The following is a 20,641-nucleotide window of genomic DNA, read 5'->3' on the forward strand; positions in this document are numbered from 1 at the left end:
GATTTTCTGCAATTAGATTAAATAGTGTGTTCTTCCTTACAGGATCAAATCAATTGCACCACAGAAGAGTGCAAGACAAATTACAGACAGTCCTCTCCTCCTTTATCACTTTATTTTTATCTTCATCTAACTTGGAAAATTAAAGTTACCCATTATTATGGCCCTGTTATTTTTGCCATTATCTTTTAATTTGTGTTATTTTACCTTTAACTCATTGTAGGGCGGTTTTGTGGTAAGGTCCCTGTTTTTTGAGCTCAAAGTTCTGGGCTGAAGAACCATTCCAGGACTTGATCAGCCAAGGAAGGTTCCGAATCTTCTGCAATGTAGAATTACAGTCTAAAACCCAATCATCTCAGCTCCAGGAGTTCCTCAGGGGAGTGACTTAGGCCCAACCTAGGTGGTACGGTGGCACAATGGCTAGCACTGCTGCCTCACTGCTGCCAGGGTCTCAGGTTCAATTCCAACCTTGGGTGACTGTGTGGAGTTTGCACGTTCTCCCCGTGTCAACGTGGGTTTCCTCCAGGTGCTTCGGTTTCCTCCCACAGTCCAAAGATATGCGGGTTAGGTGGATTGGCCAGGCTAAATTGCTCTTAAGTGTCCAAAGATTAAAGGGGGCTATGGAGATAGGGCGAGGATTGGGCAGCGGTGGATTGTTCATTTGGAGGGTCAATGCAGACTCAATGAGCCGCATAGCCTCCTTCAGCACTGTAGGGATTCTATGAAGCACCTTCCGCAACACCATCACTGGGCTTCCTTCCATCATAAGGTCAGAAATGGGGATGTTCGTTGATGACTGCTCAATATCCAGGTCCCATTTGCAGCTCCTCAGATACTGGAGCAATCCATGTCCAAATGCAGCAAGACCTGGACAATAGCCAGGCTTGGGCTGACAGGTGACAAGTAACATTCACGCCACTCAAGTTCTAGGCAATGACCATCTCCAACAAGAGAGGATCCAACCGCTGCTTCTTGGCATTTAATGGCATTACTATCATAGAGTCCCCACCATCGACATCCTGGCTAGAAACCAAACTGGACTTGCCATGTAAATACTGTGGCTACCAGAGCAGGACAAAGGCTAGGAAACCTGCAGCGAGTAACTCACTTCCTGACTCTCTAAAGCCCGTCAACCCATCCACAAGGCACAAGTCAGGTGTTTGATGAAATATTCTCCACTTGCCTGGACGAGTACAGCTCCAACAACACTCAAGAAGTTCGACACCATCCAGGACAAAGCAGCCTGCTTGATTTGTATCCCTTCCACAAACATTCAATCCCTCTGCCACTGATGGGCAGTGGTAGTCGTGTGTACCATCTACAAGATGCACCTTCAAACTCAGGACCACTACTATCTAGAAGGACAAGAGCAGCAGATGTCTGGAAACATCACTACCTAGAAGTTCCCCTCCAAGCCACTCACCATCCTGACTTGGAATTTATTGCCGTTCCTTCTCTGTCTCTGGGTCAAAATCCTGGAATACCTCCCTAACAGCTCAGTCGGCGTACCTATACCTCAAACTGCAGCGGTTACAAGAAGGCAGCTGACCACCACCTTCTGAAAGGCAACTCGAAGGGCAGCACGGTGGCGCAGTGGTAGCACTGCAGTCTCACAGCGCCGAGGTCCCAGGTTCAATCCCGGCTCTGGGTCACTGTCCGTGTGGAGTTTGCAAATTCTCCCCGTGTTTGCATGGGTTTCGCCCCCACAACCCAAAGATGTGCGAGGTAGGTGGATTGAACACGCTAAATTGCCCCTTAATTGGAAAAAAATGAATTGGGTATTCTAAATTTATAATAAAAAAATGAAAGGCAACTCGGGATAGGCAATAAATGCTGGTCTAGCCAGCGACACCCAGATCCCATAAATTAACTTTTTAAAACCTAGTTTTGGGTTGAGTATCAGCTTGTGAATCTTTCCAATATGCTCACGGCAGGCAGTAATAGCAGACAAGCCTCCTGATCAGCCAAAACCTGCAGAAGGCAATGGCAAACCACTGCAATATCTTGCTAAGTGTAACCATGGACCAATACATGGAGGCCCATGTTCGCCAAAGCCCTCTTAGGGCATGGGATCTGAAGAGAGAGAGGGTGATCTATAATAAATTCCAAATTAGGTCGCAGTTACTTTCTTCCCAGAATCTAACTAAATAGGTTCAGCAATTTTACCATCTCCTATACGATCCCAATGTTCTAATGCCAAAATGGAAATTACTAACTGCATTCCTTCCTTTTCCCTACCCTGTCCCCCCTGAACATTTTGCATTCACAGATGTTTAGTTTTTAAATCCAGGCATACATATTTATGTTAACACTATATTATATTCCCCTCATCAGTGCTTCCTTGAGCTCATCGATTTTATGAAATATACTTAGAGCATTTACACACATGCAATTCAAATCAGCCTGTTTACTTGTGAATTGCATTCATTTTAACACTCCTTTTTCTAATATGTTTTGAATAATTTTCCTGTTTTTCCAATCTCCCTTTTGTGTTTTTTATTCTGCCCATGCTCTGCCATATTACTTGAATATATTATCATGAAAACATCAGTCATTTTCCGAGAAAAAATACTACAGATGCGAGTCATGCTCAAGTAAACCTACCACCCCTGTACCTAACCCCTTTTGTCCTTCATTATCAATTTCCCAGAAATCTTAACCTTTTCCTTTTGTATCCTATTTCCACTCGTACATTTACTGGTCTTATTTTACTCGTCAAAATGATCACCCTTGGACATCCTTCTGTCAAACAAAATTTAATCTCTGCGCATGATTAAGTCTATTCCTTCCCATATCATTAGTTTCAATATAAATTGTAACTCTGGTTGTTCCTTACCCCTGTCCAAAATCCTTCGCATTCACTCATTTAGATCCTTACCTTGGCACCTCGCAGGCATTGGTCCAAATTTTGGGGGGTGGGGGGTGGGAGGGTTGACTAGGAACGGTCAGTGCTCACCGCTTTAACCCCTCTGAAAGGGATCACAACTGATGGCAGGCATGCACAGATTAACATAGAAACACTGAAGTTGCAGTCTGTAACCCAATGTCCTGTCATAAGCTGCACGTGCCAGTCCCCCCAACCCCTAACCCTCCGCAAAACATCAAAACAGGGAGAACATCAACTTTCCCGTTCCCAGATTTGCTGTGGGAAACCAATTTTTTTTCTTTATTACACTTTGTTCAGTCAGGTATAGCTTGGTTTTCAAAAGTGATGGGAGTAATAAAATTTGCCGAACGTCAAAATTGACCCTGAAAAATAATCTGATAGTCTCATGTGCAGATATTTTTATATATCTTTGTCATTTGAATATTTCAGTTTCCACACTACTTATCTTGCTTTGGTCGCTGCCATTGCCATACGTATTCAGTTAATTCAGCATTGAGAACACATGAATTGGCTGCTGCCTTCTTCCTACATTGATAAACGGTCACACACTTCCTTTCCTTACTAAACTGCTCTGTCTGCAATGTGCATTAAGAAACTCTTCGACCGCCTTTATGTAGTAGTGTCACCAGCTGGAAGGTCAGACGCTTGCATATCAAGCACACACAGTTGGAAGCACTTCCTGCACATGTGACATTCCCCAATCTGGATACCACTAATCAAGAGTAAATCACAGATTTTGATTCCAATCCCAGCCAATCAGATAGCTCAGATAGAATTTTCAAAGCAGATTGGGCACTCTTGATTTTTAACATATTTTAATAAATAACATCTATGCAGACTAATTGAAAATCATACATCTGCATGTGCATCCTGTCTGCAGTATCAGACCTAAACAATGTTATTAACTGCTATTCTAAATTCCTATTCTAATGAATTTAGCCTCTGTAAACTTGTAACTCTAATTGAACAGCCTGGGGGCCAGATTGTGTGAATCTGGTGCCAGATTGCTCAATGCTCTCAAACGGTTTCTGAAAATCTATCATTTAATGTTCGGAATAGGAGTTCCAGCAAAAAAAAGTACACATTTTACAATAAAAGGATGAAATGTATCCATTGACTAGTGTTTTGGCTCATTCAACACCATCAAAAGATTTATTTTTAAGCCTTCAGCTGCTCCCAAAGATGTGATGCTATGAGCTGAAATTGGATTGTGAGGGCAGCACGGTGGCGCAGTGGTTAGCACAGCTGTCTCACGGCGCCGAGGTTCCAGGTTCAAACCCGGCTCTGCGTCACTGTCCATGTGGAGTTTGCACTTTCTCCCCATGTTTGTGTGGGTTTTGTCCCCACAACCCAAGGATGTGCAAGGTAGGTGGATTGAACACGCTAAATTGCCCCTTAATTGGAAAAAATGAATTGGGTACTCTAAATTTTTTTTAAAGAAATTGGATTGTGCAGTCTGAGCAGGTGTGCTGGGTTTAGATATCCCAGAATCAATCCACTATTGTCAAAATACTTTTCCTCAGCTCTAGCAATTTCTGTTTTACAAAATTATTTCAGGAAAAGCGCAAGGATAAATTTCACAATTCTGGAGTGATTCTTTAAAAAAATCCAGACTATGAATGTCAGACACTGGGAAAGAGTGAAAATAGGTCACAGTATTCTGGAGGAGCTTCAAGGCCAATTAAATTGGACATCCTAAATTAAAGAATTGGGTATATTAAAATCATACTCCAGTCAAACCTCAGGCAGGCTGCTGGAATTCAGACTTGACCAAAGTCAAACACGCAACCAACAGAGAAGCTGCCAGACATGTCTGGACCTGCCCATCAATTACCCACAGGAGATCATTGCACCCTATTGATGTGCACAGGTCTATTGTCAGTAACCCAGATCGGGCCAGACCTTCTGTCGCCCAGAGTTTCTGTTGTTACCTAATATGGGGACAGGTCATGTGCAGCCCACACCATCAGAGAAGGGACACCAGAGCCACGGTCATTAACTGGATCATTGTGTGCTGAGGCCCCCTCCCAAGGCATCATTGGCAGAAAGCCAAAGGTAATGGCAAAAGAGCATGAAGGAGATTAAAACAGGCTCCTGAGGCACATCAGCAGCAAAGATACCATGCAGAGGCAATCAAGACTACTGACCAGAGAAAGAAGGAAGGAAGAAACAGCCTGCGAGACTCACCTTCGTGATGATGGACCAGAGAGATTCAAGAATTAGACCGACGGTTCAATCAAGCTATCTTTGTGGGTACTATAACCGAATCTTGGGTGTTTCAAGTATTATGGGTGGAATTCGCCGCAAGGCCCGACGCCTTGCGGAGAAACGCGGAGAGGTTCACGACGGCGTCGGAGGCCTCTCCTTGCCCCCTATTCTCTCTCCCCCCCCCCCCCCCCCCCCCCCCCGGGGGGGCTAGGAGGGCCATGCCGTAAATCTCGGCCGCAGGGCCTTGTCGCTGGCGTCAAGGCCCGGCGCGCCTAATGACGTCAGCCGCGCATGCGCAGGTTGGCCACTCCAACCCGCGCATGCGCGGCTGACGTCACGACGGATGACGGCTCAAAACCGCACATGCGTGGTTGCCGTCTTCCCCTCCGTTGCCCCGCAAGACGTGGCGGCTTGATCTTGCGAGGTGGCGGAGGGGAAAGAGTGCGTCCCTTTGAGACGCCCGCCCGATGATCGGTGGGCACCGATCGCGGGCCAGTCCCCTCCCGAGCATGGTCGTGGTGCTCACTGCCCTCTCCGCCCCCCACAAGCCACAAACCAGGTATTGCCGCCATGTTCACGCCGGCAGCGACCAGGTGTGGTTGCCGCCAGCGTGAACCGGTCGGGAACGGCAGGCCGCTTGGCCCATCCAGGTCGGAGAATCACGGGCCGCCGTGAAAAACGGTGGCCCGCGATTCTCCGAGCGGCATGTCCCAAAACGCGACACGCCATTTTTGGGGGGGTGGGAGAATCGCGGGGGGTGCCAGAGCAGCCGTCCCGCAATTCTCCCACCCGGCGTGGGAGCGGAGAATCGTGCCCTATATACCTTGGGGTCATTTACGGGTTAATTGTGTGTTTAATAAAGACTGTTGAACTTGTATTTGTGTTTGTTCTTTGATCTCCTTGCTATTAAAAGACACTTAGGTAAAACCTTTGATCATAGAATTTACAGTGCAGAAGGAGGCCATTCGGCCCATCGAGTCTGCACCGGCTCTTGGAAAGAGCACCCTACCCAAGGTTAACACCTCCACCCTATCCCCTATAACCCAGTAACCCACCCAACACTAAGGGCAGTTTTGGACACTAAGGGCAATTTATCATGGCCAATCCACCTAACCTGCACATCTTTGGACTGTGGGAGGAAACCGGAGCACCCGGAGGAAACCCACGCACACACGGGGAGGATGTGCAGACTCCGCACAGACAGTGACCCAAGCCGGAATCGAACCTGGGACCCTGGAGCTGTTAAGCGATTGTGCTATCCACAATGCTACCGTGCTGCCCTTTGCTGCTGATGTGCCTCAGGAGCCTGTTTTAATCTCCTTCATGCTCTTTTGCCATTACCTTTGGCTTTCTGCCAATGATGCCGTGGGAGGGGGCCTCAGCACACAATGATCCAGTTAATGACCGTGGCTCTGGTGTCCCATCTCTGATGGTGTGGGCTGCACATTACCGTGTTGAGTAAGTGGTCTGGTCGAAAGTATCTGAATTGGACAGATACATCAGCGATGTCTCGTTAGATCTCGTGAGATCTCGTTAGGGGTCCTGAGCAGCGTAAACTTACCGGCCCCATTGCGTTACCGGATCGGGTGCGACAAGACCGTCCGATCACAGCCCAGAACAAAGAACAGTAGAGGCAGGAGCAAAATCCAGAAGAACATGATAATCCTGAATGAAGTACACACTAATAGCTGCAGATCCAAAACCATAATGAAGCAGTTCTGCCCGTGCAAAGGAATTCAATGATTTTATTAGTTGATCACACCCACAAAAATCTGGCAATTCCTAACCCACCACAACAGCATGTTGCAATTCAACACCATAATTCTAGGTTCTCCACAGTACGTCAAGCTTGGTGAACATAATGACCCTATTCCCCCAGCATCCCGTCACTGCCCCAAAGAAAAAGCCATTTTACCATTTATCCCCACTGATGAGCATTCTGACCCCAATGAGCAGCAACCTGTGTGCCTTCAGGCAACATGTAACTCCCTACCCATGGTCTAGAATTTTACAGTGCCCCTCCAATAGCTTTTTATGGAAGCATGAAATTGTAGAGGTGGGATTTCTTCCAAATTCCCATACGCCTAGAGGGAAAAAAACGTGAAAAAAATGGGAAAATAAGAACACTAGTCTGAACACCCCAACCTTGCAGCGATTTTATGCTGGGGCAGGAAGCCGACCTTTCCGCCAATTGATGTAGCCACGTAATGGCCACTGAAAGGCCATTTCCAACCCAGCCTCAAATTCTAGACTGGCAGGTGGACTGAAAATCTGTGGGGGAAGACTGGGGTTAGTCCAGGTTAGATCTGGAGCAGGAAGGTTGTGGGGTATAGCTTCATCAGAAGACCCCTTCCAACCTTACCCCCAAAGGCCCAGTGACAACCAGATTGGCCAGCTACTCCCCAAGGTAGGACTTCCTCCTGAACGAGGGGCGGAGGTCCTGCGTGCTGTCAGTCAATGCTCATTGGAGCGTAAAGTGGCAGTGGGTCAGCCAGAGTCAGCAGGGCCCAAGCCCCCACTATCCTAAAACGTCAGGCTGTGGGAGAGCAAAACAAACAGGGAAATGAAAGGTGTGCAAGGCTGATAACAATGAAGTAAACAAAGCAATGTTGTGATCCTTTTTGTTCTCGATTGGGAAGTAATTCGCAACTATGTTAGATGTGAATTATTTTTTGATTTTTTTTCATGCTTAAATTCTCCCTGCACAATGCATAGATTGAGCTCTTATTGTTTTTCAACTAACTACAATCTTGGCAAAGAGTCTACCAACTCTTACCATTTTGGGAATTAATGAAAATTTTGGATACACAGGACTCCTTAGGCAGTCTGTATTTCTCTTCGGTTTCAATTATCATTTTATTAGAATTACATTTTCTCTTAATTTGAACAGTGAACCTAACTGGTGTTAAAATTATTTATAGGGCAGGATTCAAAGGAAACATTTCTGAGTGTCACTTTGGGCCCATTTGGCGGGATGGTCCCCGAACGACATGTTGGTGAGATCACAGCCTGTATCAAACGGCACTTAGTGCCAAAAAATGAGCCCCCACGAGATTCTCGCCATGACTGGCTCCTTCGCCATTTGATTCGCCAGACTCGCGCCGCAGCTTCTCGCTGCTAACAAGACGGAGACGTTTTAAACACTCCCTCACCACTCACTCCCAGTCAACACACAAGCATGGCAGCACGCAGATCTGCTCTTCGCTTTGGCGATGCAAATCTGGCCAGGCTTCACGACGCTGATCACCAAGGGGGTTGAGGGGAGGACTACGACAGCAGGGTAAGCAATGCTGCCTGGGAGGCAGTGGCAGCGACTGTCAGTTTGGGCAACAGGAGTGCCTCCATCTAATGTCAGATGAAGACCAATGACCTCCACCGAGCTGCAAGGGTAAGTTACCACCTCTGCTCTGACATCAGTTCCACTTGCCACCCCATAAACTCCCAAACTCCCTCCACAAATCACTGACTGATACCTCACGCCCTCCCTACATCAGAACTTTGTGCTTCTTCCTCGGCAATCCCTGGCACCCACCAACACAATCCTTTCCTGTCCAAGTGCGATGCCCACTCAAGCCACCTGCGATAGACCCCCCCCCCCCCCCCCCCCCCCCCCGGACCTATGCAGCTCACAATGTCCTCTCTTTGCCGTCGCAAAAGATAGCCCATAATAAGCTGGGAAGGGCCAAAATGTGGGGGGAGGGGCAGGATGCCAGAGATCTGAGGAACGGGCCCTGGAATGCGTGGGGGTTGTAATCACAGGAGATAGCAATTACTGACAGCGAGAGGTGAGGATCCACTGCCCCTTCACCCCGATGACCTGTCTCAGGTGAGTTGTTTATGTCAGACAAAATGATCCTTCCCCTCACTGATCACATGTCCATTGTCTTGTAGGATCAACATCTGATGAGGCTGGACTTCCCAACCAGCCAAGAGAACACCTCGGAGAGCTCCGAGGAGACCACCATCGAGGCGTCACAGCTTTCACCCCCACCTTCCACCAGCACAGAGATATACACCTCGGTGGGCAACATTAGTGGACTGGCTTCTGAGGTCAAATCTGGTGAGAACCACACAGTTGCTGATGCACATCAGGTGGAGGCAGGAACATCCAAAGGAGACAACAGTCAGAGGTCTCCTGGATCCCAGGACTCAGCTGGGTCTGAGTCAGAAGCCGAGCCCCTGGACAAGGTTCTCCCAGAGGTGATGCAGACATTAGCCTGTGACATTCAGGATGGGATGTCAGCGACATTCCTGCGACTGCAGAACTGATTGAAGGAATCCCAAAAGCTTTGGATACAGGAGATGGTACCGACAATGCATGGCACCAAGGCCAACACTGCTAGGATGGTGACAGGAGTCTGGAGCACAACATCTGCGTCTTGAGTGGTGGTGCCCCAGGCGTGACTCAGTCTGTGACGACCATGGCTGAGGGCATCGACATCATGTCCCAGTGGCTGAGGGACATGTTCCAAATGGAGGTGAGCATTGCCGAGGCACCGCAGAGCATTGCCAAGCACTGAGGGGCATTGCTGAGGGTGTCGACACCATGGTGCAGACAATGGGGAACCACCAGGACTGGCAGAGCAAGATGAGCTCAATCAAGCTGCCACTCTGACCCACGGAGTCCCCCAGGGCCATACGGGCACCGTCAGGGAGGAGAAGGTGCTGAAGGCCAAACTGGGGCCTGCCACCAAGGAGATGATGGCAATCTCCATTTCTTCCAAAAACCCCTCCTGACACCGGCACGTCTCAAGGACAGCGGGCGGAATAGTGTGGCATGGTGATGCCTGTGGCACGAGTAAGTCGGACGGGGCCCTCCGGCTCCAGACGATGTCCTCCAAGGGCACTAAAGGCTTCAGGGTGCGGAAAGCAGCAGGCTTCCTCCACTTCTGATGTGCATCCTGGGGACGCACCTAGATGTAGACCACGAAAGACCAAGGAAGAATGAGGAGCACTGAGTGGGCACTGGGGGGTTTGCTATCTCTAGCGAGGGGGAATGGGAATCTGACACAGTAAAATGTTCACTATTAAAACATGTAACACTTTAACACGAGAAGCCTCTGTCATGTTAATCTTCACAGCTGGCCAACCTGCACCCCCACCCCCTGGTTTCCCTCCGCTTCTCCCACTCCCCGGGCACAGTGTTCCAGGATCAAACAGCCTGATACAGACCCCCTTCAGAGGATGGGTGTGAGCGCATTGTCAGCAGAAACAGGAATCAGGCCTCTTCAGAAACTAAGGAGCATCAGAGCTTTCCTCATAGCAGGTTTTAATCGCTCACCAGCAATGTATAGTGACTCACTGACAGTGCCAACACAGACCCATCACCTTGGAGTAATATTGTACAGACCGTTAGAAGATGGAACATGATTGCCAGGGCGGTGGCGGTACAATGGCGGGGGGGGGGGGGGGGGGGGGGGGGGGGATTGAACTGACGGAAAAAGCCATGTCCTATGAGAATCTAGAAATGATGAGAGTCTCCGTGGTCCTTCGGGCATGTCAGACCCTTGCCTCTTCTAGTCCTCCATCCTCTGGCTCCTCCACAGGCCCGTCCACCTGCCGCTCCTGGTCTGTCTCCTCCTCAAAAGAGGTTGCATGTCCCTCCTCCTCCAGCATATTTCTCCTCTTCTGTGCCAGGTTATGGAGGTCACAGCAGACCACCACAAAGCGGGAAACCCTCTGTGGATATACTGCAGGGCACCATTAGAGCGGTCCATACATCAGAACCGCATTTTCAGCATTCCGATGTACCACTCAATGACAACATGGGTGGCAACATGGGCCACATTATAATGGGTCTCCACATGAGTCTGAGTCCCTGCAATGGCATCACCATCTATGACCTTACTGGGTATCTCTTGTGCCCCAAGAGCCAACCCATCATCCTGCGGTGACCATACGAGTGCCCTAGGATGTAGCTGTCATGCACGGTCCCTGGCTAGCATGCAGACATGTGCATAATACGAACGGTCTGAACATTCAGGAAGTGGAACCCCTTCCTGTTAATAAAGGGCACTCACTAATGCCCCGGTGTGTGCAGAGCGAAATATGTGCCATTGATTGCCCCGTGACCTGGGGCTACCCGGCAAGGGTGGAGAAGCTTGCAGCCCAGGCTTCCTGGTGGTCCTGGTCCAGCTCAAAGGTGATTAAGTCTGATGCCGGGTATACAGAGCATCTGCAACCTCCTGGATGCACCTGTGGGCTGTAGCTCAAGAAATGTCATATAGACCCCAGCTTGAGCACTGGAATGAACTAGTAGCAGAAAAGTTGAGGGCTGCAGTGACCTTCATGGCCACCGGAAGTAGGAGTCCTCCTCCACCACGGGTGCAAAGTCCATAAGGACATGGCACTGGTGCCGCACTGTTTCTCTCCTGAGATGGAGTCTTCTGCGGCACATGCTCTCCGTCAGCTCATTGAGCAACCATTGTCACCTGTATACATTGGACTGAGTCCCTCCACAGCCTGATGGGCGGCTGGGTCTTCAGAATGTGCGTTGGTTCCCTGAAAATGAGGTGTTGCCTCCAGCCTGTGTTGTCGCTGCTGCCTTCTCGGGAGTCTGGCCACCTGGGCTGCAACCAGCAACGCAAGGGCAGCTGCGGCGGGATCAACACCAGCAACCATTTTGGTATCTGTGAAGAATGGAGATGGAGACAGACCAACAATCAGTTAGGGCTTCCATCCCGGGGCCCTCAAAAATCCCCAAGCCACCCCCACCCTTACCATGACTGCCCCGCCTTCTCTCTGAGTGCCATGCAGCGAGTCAGGTGTGCTGGTATCCCTGCTCTGCACAAACACCTCCAGCCACATCAACAGCCTCTGATGCAGACCCTCTTCAGAGGATGGGTGTGAGCACATTGTCAGCAGAAACAGGAGTCAGGCCTTTTCAGAAACTGAGGAGCATCAGGCCTCTGTCGGGAACTTTAGGAAGACCATGCTCAGATGCCCTCTCCTGAACCACACACTTACCCTTTGGTTACGAGAGGATCCCTAGTGCTGAAGCCCTGCGCTTAATTGTTAGCAGCTGCCTCTGTGGATCTGACCCTCCTGGAGATCAGGCACATTGTTTAGGCATCAAAGTTTGCTTGACATGCAGTGTGCTCATCATCCTCTGAAACATAGCATGTGTGGCTTTGAGGAGGCACCTAAAGTACTATCACAACCACCAAGGCTAATTCCTCATTTGAAATAGCCTTCATTTGTGAAGCTAGAGACTGCTCACATTCAAAGGGAGTGAAATTGAATTTCAGGATGGAAGCGACAGCAGGGCCATGTCCTGGAAGAGTTTGGTCGGACTGGCAAGCTGCAGCTGTGGTTGTCCCTGTTATGGGTCTCCACAATATTTAAAGATGGTTTGAAGGCCTCACACACAAAATGCCTCAACCCCCCCCCTGGAACGGGGCGACCCCCGACCTAGCTTCAACCCCCCGACCAAGCCCAACCCCCTGATGGATCCCCCCGATGCCCCCACCCCCACCCCGAGCATTGGGGCAGCAGCTCCAGTGCCCTGGAGCCGCATGCTGGAAAATGGAAATTGTTACTCACTTCCTAACTTCCCTGCAGAAACCATTGCGCCAGCTTCACTTTTTTGAAAATGAGTACTAAATGACGCACACTTGACTTCTTGCTGGCGAGGTGCGTAATTCCCGGGAGGCCGCTGCATTCACCTTCAATCTTGTTAATTAGAGTGAAATGAATGCAAATGAGGGTTAATGATATTCTCGCTATCTTTGGGCGAGATCCAGAAATCACCATCGGGAGTGGGCCAGATGAATTGCAAACTGCTTTGCACCTTCCGCAAACCTAAATTTTGGCCTTTCCCAATATTTACCCGGCATGCTCAGATCCACGCCAGGTGCAACGCCATGGTTAAATTGTGCCATAGATCCTAAAAAATGCATTATTAGATGTTTTAAGGAGTGACCATCAGTGTTTATGAGCCTATGCACAAAGATGGCCAAGCACTGTTTAGTATGTGACTTCCTCTGATCTTCCAAGCCATAATGCTCCCTCGTGTCCATCACATCAGTAAGCAGCTACAAAATTTAGTATATGAGTGCTGGTTGTGTGCTAAAATTTGGACGGTACCCCGGTGGATCCCGATACATTATTGTCCCTTGACAGATCAGCAGAACGCACACGGATTTTGTGCTGCCTGCCCTTCTCCATTTTTGAAGCATGTATTCCAACAGGAAATGCCCTGCTAACTGGCTGCACACTCAGCCAGAGGCCCTGGTGCATGCATGGCTTGATCAAGTTAAAGCTAGCCTGCCTGCCACAAAATCGGCCACAGCTCTTAAAAGAGAGGTGCATTCTAGCTGCAGCAAATGCTGATCTCGAGAAGGAGTAGAATACCAATGGATCAGCAGGTCAGAGAGAGGGTTCCTAGGTTTTCAGCCGTCTTAGTCCAGGAGATAGAAAGTCAGAGACAAGTTTCTGCAGAGGGCTAGGTTGTCCTAAAACATACACTATTATATGGCACCATGAGCTAGCGTGTGGTCAATTCCAACCCCAATTGCAAATTCAATTGAATTAGCCAATAATTCTTCGAAAAATACAGTCTTTGGTCCTTAGCTGCCCAGTAATTACAGTCACTAGGTTTGTAAATTTAAACACACATATTTTTTATTTAGAACAAGAAATATAATGAAGTATGCAGCAAATACAACTGATTTAACTATTAGCTAAGTCTTAATCCCCCACTTCAACTTGCTCTCATCGCCTACACAGGCATACACAAGACAGACAAACACAGAGGGGAGAAGAGGGTGAAAATAATAAGTAAAAGGAAAAAGAGTCTTTGTTTCAGATGGTTGTCTTTAAGCAGACCTTTCTTCAAAGTAAGCTTTCAGACCCAGGTCTCTGTTTGCAGCCTGTAATAGTTTCATGGTAGATTCACTTGTTTAGGTCCTCTGTAGTTTCAGAAATACATCACCTCACAGCCTTTCTGGAGAGACAGAGGGGGAGAGCAGGTCTTTCCCCTGAGTGTCCAGGATTCAAACTGAGCTCCTTGGTTCTCTGAAAATCATTCTACTCGAGTAGGACCCAATCACCACCTGTTATCAGGCAGTATTCGGCCTTTTAGTCAATTTATTGGCCACCAGCCAATCACTCAAACCGAGTTCCATGCCACCTCTTAGGTGCCGAGAACTTCTGTTCAAAAGACTAGTGCCATATACTATGCTGCAACTTTTTGAATTCCTCCACCTCTCTGCTGCTTGACTTAAAGATACATGTCCATTAAGCATTCAAGGATCAAAATAACAGCAAAAATAAAGAAAGAGGAAATAAGGGAATCATCAGGAAGGAGCTTATAACTGCTATTTTGTGGGATAAGGCACACAGAGGCCAATCCAAGTAATGAGCTAACATTTAGCGTCTGAATGACACTTTATCAAAAATAGTTTTCACAAAGAGCCATCCAGACTCGAAACATTAGCTCCCTTCTCTCTCCACAGATGCTGTCAGACCTGCTGCGATTGTCCAGTATTTTCTGTTTTCTTTTCAGGTTGCAGCATCCACAGTAATTTAGTTTTATAACCATTTCAAGTATTGCTGCCTAAAGGACCTGGCTGTAGTGCCACAAAATGTTCAATGATCTCATGAGAGTGATCAAGGTCAGTGAATGCATCTTCAAATGCTATCTCCCACCCATTGCACCACCAACCTCTCCCTCTGCTCAATGCACTCACCCATTTCAAATATCTAGTCAGCAAGGCTCGTACGAACCTTCATATCCTTCACCTTTGCATACTCTCCACTGGTGGAATCAGCGGAAAACCGATGAGAGAGAGGCATCTTTTAAGAGATGTTGCCTCTTAGCTCGCAGTGAATCAAGCCGTTGCAATAAACGAAGGGTGGCGTGGTGGTCAGCACTGCTGCCTCACGGCGCCAAGGACCCGGGTTCGATCACGGCTGTGACACTGTCCGTGTGGAGTTTGCACATTCTCCCATGTCTGCGTGGGTCTCACCCCAACAACCCAAAGATGTGCAGGGTAGGTGGATTGGCCATGCTAAAATTGCGCCTTAATTGCAAAATAATTATTGGCTACTCTTAATTTTAAAAAATGCAACTTCTCAAATCACACTTCACCTTCATCCTGCTATCTGGCATGCAGATAGTATGACTATGGACCTCTTGCTGTCCACCCAACCACTCACTCCCACCCCACCTTCACTATTATCTCGACTCTGATAGCACCACTCTCAGTGGCATTGTCGAACCCAAGTTTGCAACCGATTTACATCAATGAAAATGCCATTGACAGACCAACATAAAATTAATTCATTTAACCTTTGTCCTAAACGAGGGGCAGCGTGGTGGTGCAGTGGTTCGCGCTGCTGCCTCACGGCACCGAGGACCCAGGTCCTATCCCGGCCCCGGGTCACCGTCCATGTGGAGTTTGCACATTCTCCCCGTGCCTACATCGTTCTCACCCCCACACCCAAAGATGTGCATGGTAGGTGGATTGGACACGCTAAATTGCTCCTCAATTGGGAAACAATATATATATTTTAAATCTTTGTCCGAAACAATTTCTACAGTATGTAATAAAGCAGGAACTGGAACAGAAAACAAAACTGTACGGTAATTCTGAAATGTGCTTTGGGAACATAGATTGAAGGACAAATCACGCATGGACGTATTGAATTGTGGGATAGGCTAGTGGTATGTAATGGCCTCCTCCAATTCCTATCTTCCGAAAAGACAGTTGTATTATTTAATTGTTCATTGTTTATCTGTACCTCAACCCCATTTAATTGTTTGATATCTTATGATATGTTTACGTAACAAAAATCTACTGAACAATAACATACTTACATAGAATCATTTATGGTGTACTGCAGGAATTGATGCTGAGTCCCTTGCTGTTTGTAGTGTACATTAATGATCTAGATGTGCAAGTTGGAGGTGTGATCAGTAAATTTGCAGATGACATGAAAATTGATGGTGTGGTAAATAGTGAGGAGAAATGCCTTAGATTACAGGATGATACAGACAGACTGGTCAGATGGGCAGAAGAGTGGCAAGTAGAATTTAACCCTGAAAAGTGAGAGGTGATGCATTTTGGAAGGATTAACAAGGCAAGGGAATACACAATGAACGGCAGGACGCTAAGAAGTACAGAGGACCAGAGGGAACATTGGGGTGCATGTCCATAGATCCATGAATATAAGGTGGTTAAGAAGGCGTAAGGGATATTTGTTTTTATTAACTGAGGCACAGAATATAAGAGCAAGGAGATTGCGATGGAGCTGTAAAAAATGATCAATAGGCAGTCTAGTCACCACACTAAGGATATGATTGCGCTAGAAAGGGTGCAGAGGAAATTCACCAGAATGCTGTGTGGGCTGGAGCGTTTCAACTAGAAGAGAGGATGGTTAGTGGGGGTTGCTTTCCTTAGAACAGAGAAGGCTGAGGGGGGACATGATGAAGGAGTAAAAAATTATGAGGGACCTAGGAAGAAACGTTTCCCCTTAGTATAGGGGGCATAGATTTAAATTAATGGGCAGAAGATTTGGAGAGGATTTGAGTGAAAACCTTTTCATCCAGAGGGTGTTGGGAATCTCAAACTCGCTGCCTGAAAGGGTGGTAGAGGCAGGAACCCCCACATTTAAGTAGATTTAGATGAGAACTTGATACAGCTTAGCATACAAGGCTTCAGATGAAGAGCTAGAAAATGGGATACGGATAGGTAGGTGTTTGATGGCCAGCACAGACAGATAGGATGAAAGGCCTCTTTTTGTTCTGTAAAACTCTATCACTGTGACTCTAACACCGTGTGCCTAAGCACGTAACTCAGTTTTGAAAGCTTCTTGGGGGGGAAAGAATTCCAGATTTCTACAATTCTTTGTGTGGAGAGGTACTTCCTGATTCTACTTCTCAGTGGCTCAGCTCCAATTTTAAAGTTATAGCTCCTTGTTCTGGATGCCCCTAAATCATCTTAATAAATAACCAAACTATTCTAATTGTTTTACTTTGACTTTTGAAGCAGTAGTGTTGCTACAGTGCTAACAGGCCAAAGATATCATCAGAAAAATCAGCACAACTTTTAAACATCAATAGAGCAAAAAGCAGGACAGCTTTTCAAATAATGGGGAAAGACCTAGGATAAAATAGTAGTCTGGATTTTTTTAAAGTCAGCACACAATTTATGTTTAAATATGATTTTACTCTGATTTTTTTAATCGATTATTTTTTTCTTCAGAAAAAAATGACACGTTTTATCACAATCTGACTTAAACACTTCAAACTTAAAACGAAAATCACCAGAAGGTTGATTTTGCCTGGACTAAAATCTGTTCTTTGTGATCTTGGTTAGTGCAATGGAGAAAATTTCCTGAACTTTAAAAATATCCACCCCCTTTCCCCAAACACATCAGTAAGAAATACATGGTCAGTAGGCTAGAATCACTCAGGGTAATGTCAGAAGAAACCGGAGAACACAAAAGCCCTCGTTGCAGAGTGTTAGTTATTTGCCTGTAGGCCTAGAAATAAGCCCGATCTTTTGTTTTTGCGCAAGCAGCTTCCCAACTCTCTTGTCAAACTGCTAATGGGGATAGAAGAAGGACAATGGAGCCACAGCCCGGAGATGCAACTGCAATAGGTGTGCAAGTTTCTCCCCAAAAAATAGTAACTCCAGAACCCCTCTTATTTACGATGTGGAGATGCCGGCGTTGGACTGGGGTGTTTACAACTTATTTACAACAACAATCCGTTTTCCACCCCCTCGGGCATTAAATAAAAAAGAGTTGCTGATTTTGAAAGTGATCGCCCCTTTTCTTTTGCATTGAAGTTACCGACGAAATCGAATGAGAGAATGTGTGTGCGATGGGTGAGGTTTGATGAAGTTAGCCGCGCCAAACTGCAGAAGTTTGAAGAAACTTTGGGCAGAGCTCCGTGTTAATACTTGGAAAACTATTGGGCCTCTTGACCACGTTTGGTTGCACAGGCACGATTGAAATGCAATTGGGATAAAGCCCAGACACTGTTTTGTGTTGTGGAACTTCTTCCTGTTTTACTTCCCATGCTCGTTACACGCACTGCACGTCGCCAAATGATGTTGGAGAGATTATTCCACAACGTTCATTGTACAAACACAGCTCTTTTTCAAATGTCTCCCGAATGCACTTGTTTAATACACTCCCTGCCTGTCTCCTTTGTAACCCAAAGTGAGCATTCCCCCCCCCCCCCCCCTAGACTCCATTGGAGTCTTTCTAATCAGCTCATTCCGACTGACATCAGCTCCCTGTCCCAAAGCACAAAGGGTTCGCCAACCAGGGCTGCCATCCTTCCCCACCAGTCACTTTCTGTAACAAGTACAGCGCGAATTGAATTTACAACCAATGCATTAATTCCCCAGGAACGCCAAGTTTTACTTTTTTAAATGTTTCAACGCTTGGAGAGAGGGGTCATGGGAAAGTCGAAAAACGCCGATCCTTTCTACTTTTCTTGGGAAACAACAACTTGTTCAGAAGGGGGCTGGCTGCTCTCTGATCTGTCAGCTTCTCACTGCACTCGCTGAAACTTCGCAGACCTGTCCGCAAATGGACTGAAATAATCTTTTGTTCTACTTACCCCAAGCATCCGATGTAAGTAATAATACTGAGCTCCATAATAATAGAGCGTAAAGGTTTTCCAAAATAGCAGCACGTTGATCGACAACCAGAAAATCTGAAATAGAGACGAGGGGGGGGAGAAAGGAGAGAAAAAGTTAGTGAAAGCTGCTCGCAGAAGTCAATCGGTGCAATTTGAATTCAGGATGGCATCCCAGCCGCCTGCTGAGAAAAGAAAGTTTGAAAACGTGTCTTAAAATGCGTTGCAATTCTAGTAGTGGAGAGCGTCTGTGTGCTCGTCAGTCCTACCAAAAACACATGCTTTCCGCCCTCATTGGAAAGCCAGCTGCTGCAAGACAAAGCCATGGTGCAGTGTGTGTGTGTGGATTCTCTGCAGCCTCTCGGATCCCTGTTCCACGGCATTAAATACCTTCCCAGACTCCAAGCTGGCTGCAATGGCCCTCTTCCGCCCCCCCCCCCCCCCCCCCGCCCCCCCCCCCCAACCCTTTGATCTCCCAGATTTCTGTTGTTACTGCATTTGCTACATCTTCACCGCAGCTCACTATTGGCCCTTTCTGCGCCCGAGGTAAAATTCCCTTCAGGGCATCTTTATATATTATATGTAGAGGAATCACATTCCATCTTTCCGCTCAACCCTATCGCATGTTGGACATTTCTGGAATGGTGCAGCGGGAGGGAGATTGGAAAAGAGAAATATGGGAGGAGTGAAACAAACAACCCGATGTGATATTATTAAAATGTGTGTTGGCGGCAGGGGATTGAGCAGAAGAGAGGGACTGGTTCGAGATAATAAAAGAAAGTTAAGAGGCAGCATTTTGGAGATAAAAAGGGGAACAAAATAGCAGCTGCACTAAAACAGATGGAAGTTGAGCATGGTGCTAATTTAACCCGGGAGGTGCCTGAACCCACCAGCAGGTACTTTTCAATCTCAATCCCACACATCAGGAGGAGGAGAGCAAATAATCTAACAGGATTGAGCAGCAGGTGAGACATATTTCCAGGTAAGCACAAGGCAGCGTCTGGATAAAGCAGCGGGGTGGGGGTCCTCATCCTTTTAATTCATTATAAGGCGGTGTTTTCCATGTACATTAGCCAGGCTAACTGGACATCTGTGCTGGGGGATATCTTATAAAAGTTGTATCCATTATCTACACTTTTCTGTATGTTATAATTGAACAGTTTTTCTGACTAACAATATATATTTTTTAAAGTGATGAAAATTGGTGTGCATGTGCCTCAATGATCACATTCACAAAAGAATGCCGTGATTGGTCGCAAAAAGAAAGACATTTCAGATCGCCATGTGTTACTTCATTGTTCACTGAATAGAGACAGATGTTTCATATACACTTATGTACTATACAATTATAGAGGTGTGAAATACCTCCATTAGGTGGTCTGGGAATATTTTACTCTATAATTCGTGCATGTGGCTAATACAGTGACCCCATAACTAGATCTGTGAATTGTCAGTAATTTATATTGGACATTGCTTGCATAGAGAGTGTAAAGACATCTGGATTCTGGACTGTTGCCACTGGGCGGTACAGTGGCACAGTGGTTAGCACTGCTGCCTCACAGAGCCAGGGACCCTGGGTTCAATTCCGGCCTTGGGTGACCATCTGTGTGGAGTTTGCACATTCTCTCCGTGCCTGCATGGGTTTTCCATAGGGGGTTCCAGTTTCCTCCCACAGTCCAATGGTTAGGTGGGGTTAGAGGGATATGCTGGGTAGTGGTCCTTCTGGAGCTCTTTCGGAGGGTCGGTGCAGACTCGATGGACATTTGGCTTCCTTCTGCACTGTAGGGATTATGGAAATTGGTTCATCACCTAACCACATGAAACCATCACATCATTCAGTTTATGAAACACATTTCTGTTATAAAATCTATGCATTAAAACATTGACTAAAACCATGTTGAAAACCACAAATTGACAGTAAAGTGATAATTGAGTTCACTAATTTAAATTTCAAA

The 20,641-nt window shown here is 47.0% G+C and overlaps 1 protein-coding gene across 3 annotated transcripts in view; it reads right to left on the reverse strand.

Moving 5' to 3' along the window:
- The window catches only part of LOC119977555 (NADPH oxidase 4), a 239,104-nt gene extending 220,007 nt beyond the window's left edge, over positions 1–19,097 (reverse strand). For all 3 annotated transcript variants that reach the window (XM_038818627.1, XM_038818626.1, XM_038818625.1), the window contains exons 1-2: positions 18,956–19,097; positions 18,669–18,764 (exon numbers count right to left, since the gene is read on the reverse strand). Coding sequence is in view for 2 of the 3 variants with exons in the window: in XM_038818626.1 (XP_038674554.1) it covers positions 18,669–18,764; positions 18,956–19,069 (210 nt within the window). In the remaining variant the exon portion in view is untranslated. The remainder of the gene's footprint in view (positions 1–18,668; positions 18,765–18,955) is intronic.
- Between the last annotated feature and the right edge of the window lie 1,544 nt (positions 19,098–20,641).

The sequence above is a fragment of the Scyliorhinus canicula genome, chromosome 14, assembly GCF_902713615.1.
Source record: "Scyliorhinus canicula chromosome 14, sScyCan1.1, whole genome shotgun sequence".
Lineage (NCBI taxonomy): Eukaryota > Metazoa > Chordata > Chondrichthyes > Carcharhiniformes > Scyliorhinidae > Scyliorhinus > Scyliorhinus canicula.